This window comes from Apium graveolens, chromosome 7 (assembly GCF_009905375.1).
Source record: "Apium graveolens cultivar Ventura chromosome 7, ASM990537v1, whole genome shotgun sequence".
NCBI classification, from domain to species: Eukaryota; Viridiplantae; Streptophyta; class Magnoliopsida; order Apiales; family Apiaceae; genus Apium; species Apium graveolens.
This window is the reverse complement of record NC_133653.1, coordinates 199,438,719-199,456,915: the sequence shown is the minus strand read 5'-3', so window position 1 is coordinate 199,456,915 and position 18,197 is coordinate 199,438,719. Positions and strand designations below refer to the sequence as shown.

Genomic DNA, 18,197 nt, shown 5'->3' with positions numbered 1-18,197 from the left:
GGTAATATAATTAATTAATAATATTAATATTAGCTATGAATAATAAATTATATTTTTTTGTTTAATTTTATAAACTGTACTATATAATAACTCACATTTTTTATCAACAAAAAATTTGAACATTATTTAAATTTAAAAATTTATAAAAAAATAAAAATAAAGTGAAATTAGAAATGTTGGGCTCGGCTTAAAATATTTGGAGAAGCAGCAATTTCGCAGAGAAAGTTAAAATTTCCCTCTCTCGTCTTCTAGAATCCCCCTCTCTCTCGGTCGCTCTGTCCTCTCAAACGGTCTCTCCCTCTCTAAGCTTTCAATTGAATCGAGTCTAATCATCCTCACAGATTGCTTACCTCGTAATTTGATTATTCGAGCTCGGGGTTTATATTGATAAAATCTCATAGATTCGAATTTCAAACAAAATTAGGGTTTTAAACTGGAATTGGGGATTTTTTATTTACTGCGAATTTTGGGTCATATCCTTTTGCGGTTCTTCTCTCTCCCTCTCTCTCTCTCTCACACTCTCACATTTTGTGTGTATATGTATATACTACCTATCCTCCTCTCTCTGATTTTGTGTGTATGTTACACTGTTTTTATGCATATCGATATATTAGTTTGTTTTTAGAATTTTAAGTTTCAAATTGAAGTTTTGAATTTTAAGTAACATTTGTTGCTCACAATTGATCATTTCCAGGTGGATATTCTATGCCTGAGAGAGAGGGATCTATTGAATCGCTTTTCTGCAGAAGTTTCTCGATACCAAGCACAGGGAGCGAGCACAGAACAAGCATTCACTTTGGTAAGAATGCATTTATTTTACTCTCAGTAGGTCTGTATTGCTCTTTTCCTCTCTTCTTTAGACCTATCAGATTGTTGAAGACCTGGGAAAAGCCTTTGCAGATCTTGCGATTTTAAGAACTTTCTTAGAGGCCGAGGAAGCAGAATCGGCTAGCTAAGTAAAGGTATTCAGAACTTTCCAGTCTATCATTTGCAAAGTTTAAATATTCTCTTCCTATATTTACCGGAATTTTTAAAAACTGCAGTATGAAAAAGTTGAGAAGATTGGTGGAGGAACATATGGAGTAGTTTATAAGGCTCGTGACCGCGTCACAAATGAAACCATTGCTTTAAAGAAGATTCGACTAGAGCAGGAAGATGAAGGAGTGCCAAGCACTATTATTAGAGAAATTTATTTAGTAAAAGAGATGCAGCAGGAAATATTGTCAGGTATAGAACATGTGTCTATTACAGATTTCTAGATTATGCATTTATGTTGCAGTAATAATATGGCAAATGGTGTTTTTCTACAGAGCTAGTGTACTTTCTGATTGTCTTGTGTTGTAAATTAATAATGTGCTTTGAATTACTTTCACCAAGCTAATCTGTAATTACTTACATATGACTTTGTGATGCTTGCTATTATCTTAAGTTCTGAAGAAAGCTTTAAGTACAGTGATGTGAAGTAGCAAAATATGAAATGTTCTTTATTAGAGTACTGTTTAAATACGGACATGTGTAAGAAGTATTAGACTTGGGGCAATATTTTATTTTTTTAATCTTTTTGGCCTAAAGTCTCCGAGTGTTTATACGATTGTCCAAGTGCCTTGTATAAATTAGTGCTAATTCTTGGAACTTTCAACTTTCAGATAGAAACATGCAATAGAAGGCACTGTTGTGGACTGAGAATTGTAAACTCTAAAAACCAAAATCTTGGGGTTTGCTTAAGAATCGAAGAAGGATGAGCCGCACTTCAATTCTGTCTCACTTTCTAAATCTCTCCACTACTTCCCCACTCATGTACTTCTACTATTCTTTACCCTTTTTTTCTACACATATACATTCATATTTCCTGTATTTGTATGTATATTGTGTCTATTGTTTTGCTAATTTTGCTTGTGATTTTATAAGTTCTTGTAGAATTCAGAGGGATTTCTTGAAAAAGGCTGAGTTGTTTGGTGATTATGGTAAAAGGGGTCGTTGCTTTTGCAGTTTATCAGCACCACAACCTCAAGTTTCTAATAATTCTACTACTTTTATCAGATTATTCAGTAATTTTATCAGTATTTTAAATTCTAATGTTTTGATTTTTATATCGAAAGATTGTTTTTGTTGAATTTGGATTGTTTTGTATTGATATAGAAGTGGATAATGCTAACTTGTTGTTTAGACTAATCTTTATTTAATTGCAATGGGGATTTCGGGTTTGTTTTTTAATATGAAAAGTTGCATTTTCTTTGGTTGCGGTGTTGTGCATTCTGTTTTATGTATTATCTATTTATTGGATTTCTAAAGCTGGGCTTTGCGGAATGATGCCTTTGTGTATTGGTCCCAACAAGCCTATGTTGTGGACTGAGAATTAGACTGCTCAGTGAGTATACGAGTGCATGTATAATTAAGATCCACATACATGGAAGGGGCAAGTTGCTCTAATTTTTTCTACCACTTTAGCCACTCAATTTATTGTTGTTTCACTTACAAGTGTTTATGATTTATCTTCCTCTCAAATGTTGGCAGTACTAGTGATTTACCTTTTGCCACAGAATGCATCCTTGAAGTGTCACAACGGTCACACTTTGTTTCTGTTTAATCTGTAAAGTGCAGGTTCATAATCGATGTCCCACTTGTAGACAAGAATTGGGATATATCAGGTGCCTGACTCAGGAGAATGTAGCAGAATTGCTTCAACTTCCTTGTAAGTATTACACACCAGGATGTTCGGAGATATTTCCATATGACAGCAAACTTAAACACGAAGAAGGATGCAGTTTTAAACCATACAGTTGCCCAGATGCTGGATCAGAGTGCACTGTAATTGGCACTATTCCCTTTCTGGTTTCACATCTACGAGATGACCACAAAGTGGACATGCACTCAGGATGTACATTCAACCATCAATACGTGCAATCAAATCCTCGCGAAGTTAAAAACGCCACTTGGATGCTAACAGTAAGTCAACTTACTCTATTTTTACCCCCTTGCCTTAATTTTCTAATACCTATTTTACAGATGGATTGAATATGGACTAGTCAGTGTAGGCTTGGTTTTGAAAGCTATTAAATCAGACTCTAATTTGTTTTGTGCCAGGTCTTCCATTGTTTTGGTCAGTATTAGTTTCTGCCTTCACTTTGAAACCTTCCAACTTGGCACGTCCCATTGATACTGCGAATGAACAAGTTGTTGGATCCACAACTTTGTCCTGATGCCAGTAACTCTAAAGATACAAATTCCGCAATGCTTTGATGGTAGGAAATTGTTTGCTCTGTTTCTTCACCCCCTTTAAGACTTGTAATCATCTCATAACATTGACTGTAGGTCTATTTTACATCAAGATGCCAACTGATTCGTACAAGGAAACTCGTAACCTTACACTTTCACTTAAAGATACTTTGTTTGGTGATCAGGTTATGATCATGCAAACTTTGATACATGTCACTCACTTTCTACATAATTCCAAATATGCATATTATTTTAAATTTTTGGTTTGTCAGTACCACGTGTTTATTGTGCAAATGGCAGTTGATTGCTTTAGTTGTATCCTGGATTTTTTTTTAGTCTCATATATCTAGTTTTTAATTGATTTCAGTGCACTCTTTTACTTAGGATTTACATTCACCAATTTGTTTCCTGCAGTGGTTATACAGGATGCTACTTTATCCTCTGAATCAGAAAATAATGATGAGCAGGAACAGGTCAAAATAGCTCGTTCCTTGCTAAATTATTGTCAAACGGATCGTCAAATTTTAGTTGATATCATCCTAGATTATAGACTATGTACCTGTTTTTTGGATTATGTGGAGTTGATGGTGATTGTGTGAAAACTGAAATAGTATTTGGCGGGGGTTTATACCGATTTGAAGTTTGGTGGTTTGAATTGTTTATTTTACAGACTTGTATGAAAAAGAGGTTTATGGCATGTTCAATTTACAAACAAATCATGTCAATTATTTTTTGAGAAATATGTTAGATTAGGTACTTCAATATTACAAACAAATTAGTATAATATAATACAAATTATTAAAAAGATATTACAGTAGGGAAAAAATTGGTATAATGATTTGATAACCCACATGTGGGGCCCACAGTGGCCTTACAAGTGGGGCCCATTTTTTTTTGCAAATTTTAAGTGCAAAGGTAACATGTATAGTGTGATATTATAGACATACATTAATGTTACCTTTGAAACCTATTGTAACACAAAATTCAAGGTTGCAGCAGGGTAAAAGGAATGTTACCTTGGGGGTCAAAGGTAACTCGGAAAAAGCAACTTAATTTTTATGTTACCTTAGGGCTTTTTTTGGCTGTGGTAACATTTTTTTGGACATGTTGTAACATTTTATTGCTGTTGCTATAGGCCATCTATGGTGTAGTGAAAGTTTGCATGCATCTACACTAATAATCGTATATGTTATAGTGCGGGTTATTGTTTCACATCATGTAATCTTTGATTACAAAAATAGAAACTAATATCTGCTTTTTTATGTTCTTGATTTGCATCAGTTTCTCTGCCTGAAGCTTCCAACAGTTAATCCACAGCTGTATTTTAACATTGAAGGGCTTCTAGCAAAAGATGTAAGAGCAACAACACTAGCACACATGACACACCCTAAGTCATTTGGGCGCTGATTGATGCATTAATTTATGTTAACTACACCTTATTCTTAAAATATGTGCAATTTGACGCAGATCCTTCAATCACGAGCTGGCCCTTCTTCTATACTTGGCTTTCATCCTGCAATGTCTATGCCTTATGGTCCAATGCATCTGGCACAAACTGGACTAATTCAAGCCGGTCTTGCTGGCATAGGACATTGTCCAGATGAAATTCGGAGAAGCCTTACTTCCCATTTGACATCCATTAGTAGACGATATAAAGAGCCTAATACTCAGGTTATTTCTAGTCATGTTTTGACCTTCTTCTCTGTTGCACACACACATAAATTATTTATGCCCGTTTGGTAGTGTGCAACAAAATCTTTTGCAGCTCTCTACTACGTAACACTGATAAACATAACACTTTAATAATATTTATAATCCACAAATTCTTAATTTCTAAACTGCATTGGAATCAATATATATGTTATAGGTTGAGCAAGTTTCATACTTTATAGTGCCTGGATAGCAAGTTGTAAACAAAATCTATATTATTCTTCTTTTTTTGTCTATGTTTATGAATGTATCTATATTATTTTTCTTTTCTTATCTCCGTTCCAAGTAAAAATACTCTTTACCACGAATTCCTAAACACACAATTAAACTAATCCTTCTTTGGGCTTCCCATTATCAGTTCTCTCAAAGATAACATCTCATTTGTTTGTTATTGATCAGAATGGAATTGTTGGCAGAACAGGTGCCGGAAAGTCAAACATTTTAAATGTGTTATTTCGCCTTAATCAATTCTCGAGAGGTGATATTTTGGTTGATGGAGTAAATATTGCTAATATTTCATTAAGAGACCTTCATTCCCATTTCTCTATTGTTCCACAGCCTCCATTTCTTTTTGAAGGATCTTTAAGGTACATGACTAAATCATATATAATTGAGCTTAAATCTAGAGATTAAATTGTGAACTCTCGGATATATGTTTTTGGTAATATAAGTTACCCTGATGATGATTGTTTAAAACAAATTTAGGGACAAGTTAGATCCATTTGGGGTGAATGGTAACCCTGTGCCCATCACATGATCTGCTCGAAAGTATAAACTTATATCTTACTTATGATTAATTTCATACGAATGGGGATTGATTGCCATGCTTCTTTAAGAATTACCAGAAACTTACACACTTAAAGCCAAGAACAATAATAATTATGAAAAATCAAAAGAATGTTTCAAAGTTTGAGTCACCTCTTGATACCTGTTGGTTTGGATTTTTTTACTGAACAATGATCGTCTGTCGAGTACTATTCCTTTTCCAATCCAAAGACTTGGCTTATACACAAAATTTGGTGGTCCAGTCCCTTATAGACCAAGTATAGACCAGCCGAAGGCTTGGCTTTTGGAGTTCAACGGTCTGTACAGCTTGAGGCCAGCATTTCCTTTTACTAGTTTAGTTGGCAAATGATATGTGTGTAATCAGTTTTCATTTATTAAATAGATGTATGAATGGTATTATAGGCATAGGTACGAGAAGTATAAGTTTTTAGTTTTTTCATCGTTATAGGATTTGATGGGCTTGATTTGATAATGATAATTGGAGTTTGATTTTAATAGTTTCTTCTTTTAACAATTTTTTTGGCATCTATATTTTTAAAATGTGCAATGTTTATTTCACTGAAAAATGATGTTAATTTAACATAATAACAACAGTTTTAGTAGTATATATACATCAGTTCATATAGAAAAACTGTTGTTAAATACCATAACAGACAAAGGCTTTAGATTAAAAAACCGATGATAAATAGTACATTAGACAACGTTTGTATACAAAATAGTGATGTTAATTATATTGATAGACATCAGTTTCATCTACTATAGAAATTAGTTGTTTAATAAAACTGATGTTAAAACTATTAGTAACATCATTTTATTATAAAAACCGATGTCAAAGATATTAGTAACATCAGTTTTAACTAGATTATATTGGTTAGAGGAAAAATTATTGCTTATCCAGCATATGTTTAAATTGATTAAAATATCATATTATAGTAATATATAAATGATAGATGTGCATTATAAATTTAACATCAAGAAATACATATCGGTTTCATTTAAAAATCGATGTTATATGTCCCCTTTCATATTAGTTTAAAATCGATGTTAAATGAGGGGTCTTTAACATCACCCACGAAGACATCGGATTTTTTTATTCATAGACGTCGGTTTTTAGCCGATGTCTATTGACGTTTTTCTAGTAGTGAGTTTACAATCCACCAAAATCACAATTAACTTATATTCATCATGGTTTCAACTTTTAAATTCTAAGTTTGGCGATAAGAGCATACATGTCCATTTTTACTCTCTATAAAGTATACAACAGCTGCAAAATGCTGTTGCATTTCTTTAAAGAGGGTAAATAATAGACATATTGCATTCATCAAACAAAATAAATACTTACACAAATTTACAAGTTAATCCATGAATCGAGAAATAAACAAACTAATCCTAATGCCTACACAAAACATAACATTATGTTGGCAGAGAAGCGTATTACAGTAGAATACAAGGAACCAACTAGGAAAACAAGAAAGTGATCAAACAGTGGTGTCCACCCAAATTGGCCAAACTGTTAGAATTTCTTCTACCTCAGCTTGATCAACATCATCTCATCTTGATCAACATCATCTCAACTTGATCAACATCATGAGTAAACCGTGCAGGTTCCATCATCATTAAATGGCCTAAATTTTCTTTCCCTTAATTAGTTTCAAATGAGGCTCAAAAATTGGATCATTCACTGAAATCAAAATAAAAAATTAAACATTAACAAATATTAAAGGAACACGGTTCATGACACTACTAATGTATACGTAGTATAATTACTTGAAACCAAATACATGGAAGAGTCCAAACAATTAAGATATATTAAAATTTATAAAACTCATAAATTAATACATATTAAGACAGTAATCGTAAATGACACATATTAACTGAAAAATATATAATTCAACAAATAGAATCATTTAAGAAATTAAGAAGAAATTATTATAAATAAATATTAATAAAAGGCAAACATGTGTACTCTTCTTCAAATTTAATACAAATGTAATTTATTACCATCATGAACGTTGGATCCATTCTTCTTCATCCCCCGTATAACTAGCTTTTTCCTCGTCATGTTCATCATCATTCGGGAACATTGGCACATGTAACTCATTCTCAAGTCCTATTTCTACCGATCAATTATTTTCGTCATCATAGTGGTCATAGTAGTTCTTTTCCGGTAATTTCAACACAACAGACCAATTTTTTTCAAGAGGATCCTCAATGTAACATACTTTCTTAACATGTTTACCTAGCACAAAAGGATCATTTATAAAGCCTAATTTATTTAAATTGACCAGTGTAAATCCCAAGTTATCTACCTTAACCCCTTTGTTCATATCTACCCAATTACAATGAAATACAGGAACTCGAAAGTTGGTATAGTCTAACTCTCAAATACTTGTTATAACTCCGTAGTAGGTGGCGAAGTATGTTCAAGATTCTTATCCTTACCTTGCACAAGCATTATATTTGCAACCACACAAACACCACTGCATTGAACTTGTCGTTTATCATCACGCTCCTTCGTGCTATAAGTAACACCGTTGATTTTATATCCGCTAAATGTAGGCACAATCTTATTCGAGCCTTCTGCCATCCACCATATCTCATCAGTTATAGTATTGTGTTCGTCCACCAATTCTGATTCAATCTGTCCAAAAAAATTTGTTTAAAACTAATTATTTCATATTACTAGGGAGTGAAATATTATGGTTTCAATTTTATATGGTGTTTCAAAATGTAATTATATGAATTCTTTTGATAAAGTATAAATTTAACTTAAAAGGTTATTAATTTCCACAATAGTGTGGGTGACCAGGCCTTGCACATATATTGTGCAAACCAAATTATTAATGTATACAAATTTATTAATTTTAGCCAGAGTAGGAAAGTTAAATTATTATACAATTTTATAAGTGAAATAATAAAAGAGAGGTTCATTACTTAGCAAAAAAAAAAAAGAGAGGTTCATTACATTTTAGTGAGAAAAGACATATTGCATTATTTCTATACTTATAGTATTTAATATTTAATTATCATGATAGACATACCTATTCCTATTTTCACCTTTTTTAAACAAACTAAATTTTCTTCATGCTACTATTAAAATATAAAAGTATTGAGGCATCTTTTTACTTATTTTTTAATTATAGATCTATTGGTTTTTATATTTCCCCTTATTTTCTCTCTGAACTTTTAGTTGCAGAAGCAGAGCATTTTAGTGGCAGTACTATTATTTAGTGGTATAAAGGAAAGTTTGAAAAATGTAAAAATAACACACAGGAAACAGAAATGAAAGTACAGAGACAACATGTAAAATAACAAGTCTTTTATTAGGGTAAAACTAAAAAATAGAGGTTGAGAGAGGTATTTTACTGCATTCTTCTCTTGTGTGATAATCATTCTCTTTTTAATGTATCAAAAATATAATATGCATCCGAGGAAAATTACTAATTACTGAATTTGAAATATGTAAAAACTGATAGTGTGGAGTTCTAGATTTGTTAAATTAACATCTTTGAGTATGACTAATTATTGTGAGCATATTAATTAGGCCTACATATAATGTTAAAACCAAATAAAAATCATACCTTTTTCCTGAACCATGTGGGGAATGTATCATTTTGCTTATTTTTTAGCCAGACTTCGTCATTTTTATGGTGTTTTAATCTCATCATCAAAGATGCCATATGCTCCCTATGAGTAAAATCCATGGATTTTATATATTAATCAAAATGCACAAAATAAGGAAATAACACACACACATATTTCAATAACAGCTTACTCAAAATATGGCCTTATGTCATTACTATTTTGCAAAAAACACAAATGTGCCAGGTGCAAGTCGTGATTGATTGGCTTTATCATAGTTGCACCAGATAAGGGTCCGCCAGCATTCTGCTCTTGCCTAGGATTTGGTGGCAATCCTATGGTAGCTTCTTCAAAATTTACCAAACACTCGACGGCCTCTTCGGCAATATATGCCTTGGCAATACATCCTTCAGGATGAGCTGGATTCCGTATATATCCCTTAAATGCCTTCATGTATCTTTCGAAAGGATACATCCAACGTAGGAATATTGGCCCGCAAAGTTTAACCTCTCTCACAAGATGAATTGAGAGATGGAACATCACATCAAAGAACGAGGGAGGGAAGTGTTTTTCAAGCTGGCATTATGTTTCCACCAACTGAGATTGGATTTTTTCCAGTTTATCTATATCGATGACTTTACTGTAAATTGCCTTGAAGAAGAGACAAAACTTAATAATTGTGCACCTGACTTCTTTTTGCAGTACTGATCGAATTGAAATTGGAAGCAAATGATGCAATATTGTGTGATAATCATGCGATTTCATTCCACCAAGTCGAAAATTTTCCATATTTACCAGATTCTTGATATTTGAACATAATCAAGAAATTGGAAGCAAATGATCTGGTAACATCATTTTAAGAAAGGATGAGCAAACAGTTTTTTTTCAACATGTAATAAGTTCCATGACGCCAACGACACCTTCTCTTTCTTTCCGGGATTTTTTGGCCTCAACTCTATTCTTATTCCTATTTCAGCCATGTCAAGACGGACAGACTCCCGATCTTTTGTCTTTCTCGGAATATTTAGAAAAGTTCCAAGAAAAGCTTCACATATATTTTTATCGATGTGCATCACATCGAGGACATGCCTGACTGGAAAAAACTTCCAATACTCGAGTTGGAAGAATATAGAAACCTTCTTCCATATGGGTCGAGTTTCACCTTTCTTCCATCGAAGTGGGCATTGTGTCTTACCAAAGACATGACCCTTCAGATGTTGTAATCTTTGAAAAACTTGCTCTCTAGTTAACGGAATAGGAGCACCCTCCTTCTCTATCGTGTTATTAAAAGCTAATTTTTGCTTTCTATACGGATGATGACGGGGCAACCACCTCTGGTACCACATGATCACCGTCTCGCGGTAATTAACAAGCCTGGTAGCTTTTGTTTGATCAATGCATACAGTACAAGAATTATAACCTTTAATGACGTTTCCCGACAAGTTCCCTAAGGCTGGATAATCACTTATTGTCCATAATAAAATGCCCCTAAGTATGAAAGATTCTTCCTTATATGTGTCGTACACTTGTTTCCCTCACCACAACTCTTGTAAATCTTCTATAAGTGGTTGAAGGTACACGTCAATATCATTTCCTGCCTCAGTTGGTCCTGATATCAATAAATAGAGCATAATATATCTTCTCTTCATACAAAGCCAGGGAGGAAGATTGTAAATTGATAGGAAAACATGGCAACTTGAGTGATCAGTACGGTTTCCATGAATGGGATTGAAAGCATCAGCAGATAAAGCTAATCGAAGGTTCCTGGTCTCTGATGCAAATTCGGGCCAGTTTTGGTTGACATCCTTCCATGTTTTTGAGTTAGCTGGATGCCTCATTTTACCATCCTTTTGTCGCCCAGTTTCATGCCAAGTCATTTCTTTTGTAATGTGTGGTGTACTGAATAAATTTCTTAATCTCGTTATCAACGGAAAATACCATAAAACCTTAGCAAGGACCCCTTCCGGTTCCTCTCCTTTCCGATTAAATTTCCATCTAGAGGCCTTACATATATGACATGTAGTCTCATCCTCATCTCTCACAGCACGGCATAATAAACAATCATTCGGACATGCGTGTATCTTTTTATACCCCATTCCTAATGAACATAAGGTTTTTTTCGCTTCAGTAAAGGAAGAAGGAATATTGTTGCCTTCCGGGAGCATAAACCCGATTAGTAGTAGAACATCAGAGAAGCATGAATCAGACATACCAGACTTCACTTTTAAATTGTACAACTTAACTAAAGCTTTTAACTTAGTATAACTCTCATATCCGGGATAAAGTGGCTGATGTTCACCTTTAACATGGTTGATAAAATCTGAAGAATCAGAAGAAATATCATCTTCATCGTCCTCAGGTATATCCATTCCTGTGGAAAATTGATTAATAGATTCTGAAGTACTGTCTGTTTCAGTCGGTATAGGACTTTCTACTAAATTTGACTCCCCATGCCATATCCAACGTGTATAAGTTTGATCGATACCATATTGAAAAAGATGATTTTTAACCGTTTGAGCTTTCCATGATTTACTATGTGTGCACCTTGTGCACGGACAGCTAGTCTTTTCTTCGGTATACCCCTTTCCGTATGCAAACAATAATAAATCTTCAACACCTCTTTGAAACTCTTTCAATCTTCTATTAGCTCGTAACCATGACCTATCCATCTTATATTAACAAGAAACTAAATTAATTAACAAGTATAAGGAAATTAGAATGACAGAAGAATATCAACAAGTATAAACATAAGCCAGGAAAGCCCTGTTTCGCTATCTCATGAAAAAAACTCGGTTTACTACACTCATTAACTAGCTAAAATATACCGAAGATATCTTTATTACAATAACAAAACAAGATGACATTTATCTCATGGAACCATCACGTAGCTCTGCTCTCCCATCACATAACAAAACAGAGGTATTTAAACCATTTACTCAAGAACAAAATTATGATAATATAGGTGCTACTTATTTTGTGATAGGTTTTGTAGAGGTGGCTGTTTAGCTTAGCCTACTGTCGTGCTTTTCTTTCAATTCGATCATAGGTTAGCATCCCTCGACTAACTCTATCCGGGCACAACAAGATAAAATGAAATCGTAAATGAGCTAACTAATTTCATGTCTAATTTCATTTATCCCTAATATTTTTAGGCAACATAAGTAAATCCAAAAAGAACAAACAAAAACAAATTGAATTAGATTTATTTATATAATTAAAAGAATACATGTATATAAGGAATTATAATGATCTAGTTCATTTACGTTCTTATTATCTATGCATTTAATTACTTGCATTTTTTAACTATACATGTGTTGCTTATGGATGTAGATGGCTTTCACTATACCTCCGTCAGCCAAGAAGATGGTTTTAAGATCCGCGTGTCAAAAATGGAGGGAGTTCAAATGCCGGATGACCAAACATTATATTCTTCCTTATCTGGATCAACAAAAAATGTTGGCATATCCTCCTGTAGACTATTCTTTTATAGAGAAATCCCATTGGGACATATTTGTTGTTGATCACACGTCGAAGGAGTTTATGGCATGCTTCTAGTTACCTTTATTCACATACAATTTGTACTTTTACTAATAATATTATATAACCTCATCGGTGCTTTTTATGAAGAAAATTCATGACGAACAAGTTCAAAGAAGGATGTTGAGTTTATATCCACATCGAATGTCTCGAAAAGGTTATGCTAACCTCGAGAATGAATGGGTCAGTGATAATAAAACAAGTTAAATTTTGGTTCGACACTAATTTTCCTAACATGCTTATATTATTACTAATGTGATGTTTTATATGTTATGCAGTTTGAATCTCATCCAGAAGCAGAGGAGGTAGATCGATCATATACTTGGCTCAAGGCAAGGAAGGACAAAGATGGAAATTTTATAAACGATGTTGTTGCAGAAAATGCTAAGGAAATTATAAGTTATTGATAGATATTTAATTCCATTAAATATCTTGACTAGGCCATTTTGTTTAAAATACTGCTTAAAAGTAACTACAATTATTTTAAAAAATCTTTAACATTGAATAATGAAAATATGTGACTAATTAAAAATTCAATTAATAAATAAAGAAGATCTATTTCAACCTTTAAAAACTATCTCCTTGTACAAAAAATAAAAGTCGTACACAAACAAATTAGACTTGTTACATACATAAACAAATTAGACTTTTTTATATGGGAATTCCTAAGATTAAGAAAATGCTACTCTTAATTTTGTAGTAAAAGTTAAAGGAAGAGGTTGAAGAAGGGAAAGTCCTAGTAGAAGGTGTTAATGATATTTTAACCATGGCCATTGGTAAGCCTGAGCATGGAGGTAGAGTACGTGGTCGAGGAACCCACGTGAAGCAGTCGGTTTACTTTGATCTTCCAGGGCAAAAGAAAGCAAGAACAATGGATGAACGTATACATGAGGGAGTTCAAAAGTTTATGGCAATGGAGACTCCAAGGATAATCAAAGAGAGAGATGCATTTTGGGTGGCAGAAATTGAAAAGATTAGAGCAGAATTATCATTGACTAGGGGAGGATGTCATGATAGTCCAAAACCCACTTCGCAGCAAGCAAACTGTCAGTCCAAGGGTGCGGTTGTTGCGGATGTAGGTGTCAATGATCCCAATACAACTGAAACTGCAAAAAAAAAATTTCCACCGAAGAGGACAGAGCTGTTCACAAAGTTAAAATGATTGATACTTTATTTGTTGATTTTGGTGAAGAGCTTCAGAATGATAACAAGGTGGCTTGTGAGGATGATTACATGTGGATGGTCAGGATGATAAGAAGGTGGGTGGTGATGATGATAAGAAGGTGGATGGTGAGGATGATAAGACGGTTGCTGTTGAGGATGATAATGGTGTGTATGTCAGTGAAAACAATGCATGTGAGAAAGTGAAAGTGGATGGTTTAGGTAGTTCTGACTGCAAATTGGCCATAGGATCATTGAGCAACATTGTTGCTTTTGCAAAGATGGATGTAGTCCCTGTTCTTGATGGATGTGAACAGACTATCCATGGAGTCCAACTTGGAGAAGCAAATTCAAGAGTGTCAATCACTCAAGTCATTCAAGGCAACACAAAGATTCCCCTCCCCATTGGCGATGAAATTTTTTTTGTACAACAAGCCATGGGAACTTTTACTGTGTGGCCAAAAGACCTCATAGTTATGGGAAATAATAGCCTCAACCAGGTTTTTTCTGCTCCAAAGGTCAGAAGGGTTTTTGCATTATGTTTAGTAGAAGTATGTGTTTATTTGTATCTTTATTTCTTACACTTTTGACATGCATTTTTCAGAGAGCCAAGAAAGGTCTTGCCAAGAAAATAAAGAAGTCATGCAAGTTAATTGATGAAAAAGTTGAACCAGAGCTTGTTGTGGACATGGGTCTAAATTATCCATCTCCATTGAATCGCTTGTGTACATGGGCAAAAGATTCATTGAGTGATGGACAGACTATTTCTTTTCAGTTGAGCAAAGAAGCATTTGGCTTGACAAAAAAGCAGATCATGTTCTTGTCAGACTTACATGCAGTCTGCTCTAGAGGTGAAATGGCAAGGTCTGTTATCTTCCTTTACATTCAGTAAGTTTCCTTGTAAATAAAAACTTTTTTTAATTTTTCGTGGATTGTCCTACAATTAAAATGTGAATCTTTACTCACTATAGCTTAATAATGTATGTAACTTTTTAAATTATTACGTGAAAAAGAATAAGATGTCGAGCATGATAAGCTTCATTGGTCCGAGTACGAATGGTGCCACTGGATGCGGTAATGCAAAGCAGAGGTCGCATGCACTGGCTGCACTTTTTAAGGGTGCGAGCAAAGGGGAATACTTTCTTATGCCTTACAATGATGTGTGAGTATTACACTACTGCCTTACTAGTTTTTTTATTATTAAAGATGATCATATGTCTTACCATTTTAAGTTAATTTTTACCGATAATTTAAGTTAGAGTTTAAATGCAAGAGTTAATTTTTGTGTTTAAACATGATAATATTTCTTTTAAATTGTAAGTTAATTTTTTTACGGTAATTTAGGTTCTAAATTTTAATCGAAAGGGTGAATATGCTTTCATCACGTTTTTAGACAATTTGCCAGAATTTGTAATATTAACTACAGGTTTCATTTTTTAAGTTGATTGTTTACGATAATTTAAGATTTAACTTAAATAAAATATTTGAATTTAAGATTCTAGCTTAATGATAACATGCCTTACTAAAGTTGAATTTTAGATATTCAACTTAATTGCAGAGATAGTCTACTACATGGACCCTCTTAAAGTCGAATTGCAAATGATGAATGGGTTGATGTTGTGGACAAGTAAATCCCCTTCTAGTATTCAGTCTTCACTTGTAAAGCTTGTCACACCATACTTTATAGAATTATGTGTATTTAATGATATATATATATATATTATTTTTGTTACAATGCCATTAAGTTGTACAAGGAGGATCTGAATAAGGTTGTCAAGAAGAAAATATTATGGGAGAACGTGGCGGTACAGTTTCATTCTTATAATGTTTCATTTATGCCGTATATGAAATTATAACTAAAATTTGGTTATAATTTTCAGGTTGTTCCAGTGCAGACCGGGAACAAGGACTGTGGGCTGTTTATTAGGCGATACATGAAAGAATTTTTTCATGATAAGGAGCTTGACTTTGTTACTAAGATGAGAACTTTAATTTCTTTGAATTTCTGACCAAATAAGTATTTACTTTTGAATTTCTTTTGAACTATTCGCTTTTGAACTATTCGCTTTTGAACTTTTCAAAGTGCTTTTGTACTTTATGAAATGCCATGCCACTAAATTTGGATGTGGCTACTTGATGTTGGTTTGAATGCCTGAATATTCATGATGAATCTTGAACGTCATATACTCTATGGTCGTTGTTTTTATTTTAGTTGGTTAAGTTGCGTTGTTGATGGATTAAGAAATTGCTATTTTGTGGTTTGGCTTGTTTATAGATTTATTTTATTTCTGTTTAGGTGGATTTGTGAATAGATTGAATTTAGTTTTAGGTTTGTGCAGAAGGTGTATCAAATATTAATTTAATTTGTAAAAAAAAATACAGTTTCACAGATAATGGTCTTTAAAAGCAAAAAGAACCATTATACCATACTGATTTAAAAAACAAGTCACCTAAAATAAAGCAAAAAGAACCATTGCATGATGTTATGTAATCAAATGGGTACATAATTAAAACCATTGTGTCAATAACATTCCAATAACTGATGGAAGTGAAATAGTGTTGTCTGAAAATCAAAATCACAATGTGACTCCAACACACAAAATTGTCTAAAGAGCATTAAGATAATACTGAACAACAATTAGATATTAAAACCATTGACTAAATAAACTAGAAATTTTTTTATTTCAAAACAGTTGTTGTTATGTTTTGAGAAAATAGGTAATTACAATTACCATTGTCTAAAACAGACATACTGCACAGTTTGGAAAATATTTGAAACATTAACTAAACAGAAAATTCCCCGTTGTCTATACCTCTGGAAACTGTTGTGTTATATTTCTTTCAATAATGATTCTCACAATGTAGTGTTGTCTCTTCTACATTCTAACAAATATTCTCATCAGTTGTTTGCTAACGTATTCTAACAATGGTTAAAAAAAGCGTTGTCTGATATACTATCAGACGAGTGCTAGATAGTCAACGGGAAATTCTGAAGTCAGACAATGGTGAAAAACTGTTGTGGGATAGAAAAATCCTTGTAGTGTGAGTATAACTTGCACAGGGTTCCACATCACAATTGCTTGGTATATTAGCATGGTATGACTTTTGAATTACTTGCATAGAAATCTCCACGCAAAGTTAAACTACTTGCAGTAGATACTTAAGGGTTCATGGCATTTGCATATATTATAAAAGATAGATTTGATACCACTTGGATCATATATATCAAGGTGAATTAGAATACTTGCATCATATATAAAAGCTGGGCAAACACTAACTTCCAGAATAAATAAAAAGGTAGGTTGAAACACTTGTCTTGAGAAAGGCTTGACTTGAATGGCAGGTGGGAGCAACTGGAGCTTCACTCGACTTTAATCGCAAGTTTACCCTCGTCTCGACTTTCCTTGAGAAAGGCTTGAACTGATGCTCACCATCTGTGATGGTATAAAACAAGGTGTAGGATTGACAGAAAAGATGTGCTCAAAGCTGTATATCTGGTAGAACCAGAATCAGCATGTGGGAAATTCTCGAATAGGTAGTCTCGCATAAGAGGATGAGATAAAATGTGCAATCATCAAAACCGGAGGTGATATGGCTAACACCGATCGAAGAGCAGGGCGTGAATCAGATGATAGTCCTCCGACTGAAGGCTCCGAATGATCAGACGATCCTGGGATAAAAGAATATGCCATCACCGCTATCTGACAATCGCTAGATAAGAATCTCGAATCTCATCACAAATCATACCAAAACCTACTATTTAGTCGCACTCAACCTCTCGACGTCCTATCATTTTAATTCATAATCCTAATTCTAACCCACTATCCATTCCCGACAATCTAGGCTCGTTTCAGTGTCTTATAACATGTAGCTCTGATACCAAACCTGTGACGCCCTACAAACCCGGGTCAGAAATTTGGGGCTCACATCACACACACACACACACAATATATAAACCTGTATATAAAATATTATATGCATTGACCTTTTTTTCACAACCATGGATCACAACAGGTTCAAGTATGAAAACAAGCCACAACCTTATCTTTTATTATATCGTACCAAATCCCAACTATTTTAACTTACATCTGATAATGGTATCATTCTTATAATCTTGCATAACTGGACTGGGAAGTCTCTTTACCGAAAATTTCCTTTTCAGCTATTGAAAACGTAAAAAGGTTAGCAAGAGTGAGCTAACTAGC

The 18,197-nt window shown here is 33.6% G+C and overlaps 1 protein-coding gene across 6 annotated transcripts; it reads left to right on the top strand.

Moving 5' to 3' along the window:
* Positions 1-235: 235 nt before the first annotated feature.
* Positions 236-12,704, top strand: LOC141672175 (uncharacterized). 6 transcript variants are annotated; one of them, XM_074478699.1, is made up of 12 exons: positions 236-486; positions 695-799; positions 892-962; positions 1,044-1,227; positions 1,647-1,797; positions 2,602-2,946; positions 3,085-3,242; positions 3,313-3,401; positions 4,498-4,569; positions 4,684-4,887; positions 5,326-5,513; positions 12,625-12,704. In XM_074478699.1, exons 7-12 carry the CDS (start codon positions 3,200-3,202, stop codon positions 12,665-12,667), a joined length of 639 nt encoding a protein of 212 aa, XP_074334800.1. In that variant the 5' UTR covers positions 236-486; positions 695-799; positions 892-962; positions 1,044-1,227; positions 1,647-1,797; positions 2,602-2,946; positions 3,085-3,199; the 3' UTR covers positions 12,668-12,704. The 6 variants fall into 6 exon arrangements, with proteins under 6 accessions (XP_074334800.1, XP_074334801.1, XP_074334804.1 ...); XM_074478700.1 differs by having other exon boundaries at positions 2,597-2,946; XM_074478703.1 differs by having other exon boundaries at positions 1,909-2,946.
* The last annotated feature ends 5,493 nt before the right edge of the window (positions 12,705-18,197 follow it).

Excerpts from the sequence above, each read along its gene's own strand:
- LOC141672175 (XM_074478701.1), top strand. The coding sequence starts at position 3,240 with ATGGTAGGAAATTGTTTGCTCTGTTTCTTCACCCCCTTTAAGACTTGT. Across the intron at positions 3,402-4,497 it reads ATACTTTGTTTGGTGATCAG|TTTCTCTGCCTGAAGCTTCC; the intron begins GTTATGATCATG and ends GATTTGCATCAG. Across the intron at positions 4,888-5,325 it reads ATAAAGAGCCTAATACTCAG|AATGGAATTGTTGGCAGAAC; the intron begins GTTATTTCTAGT and ends GTTATTGATCAG.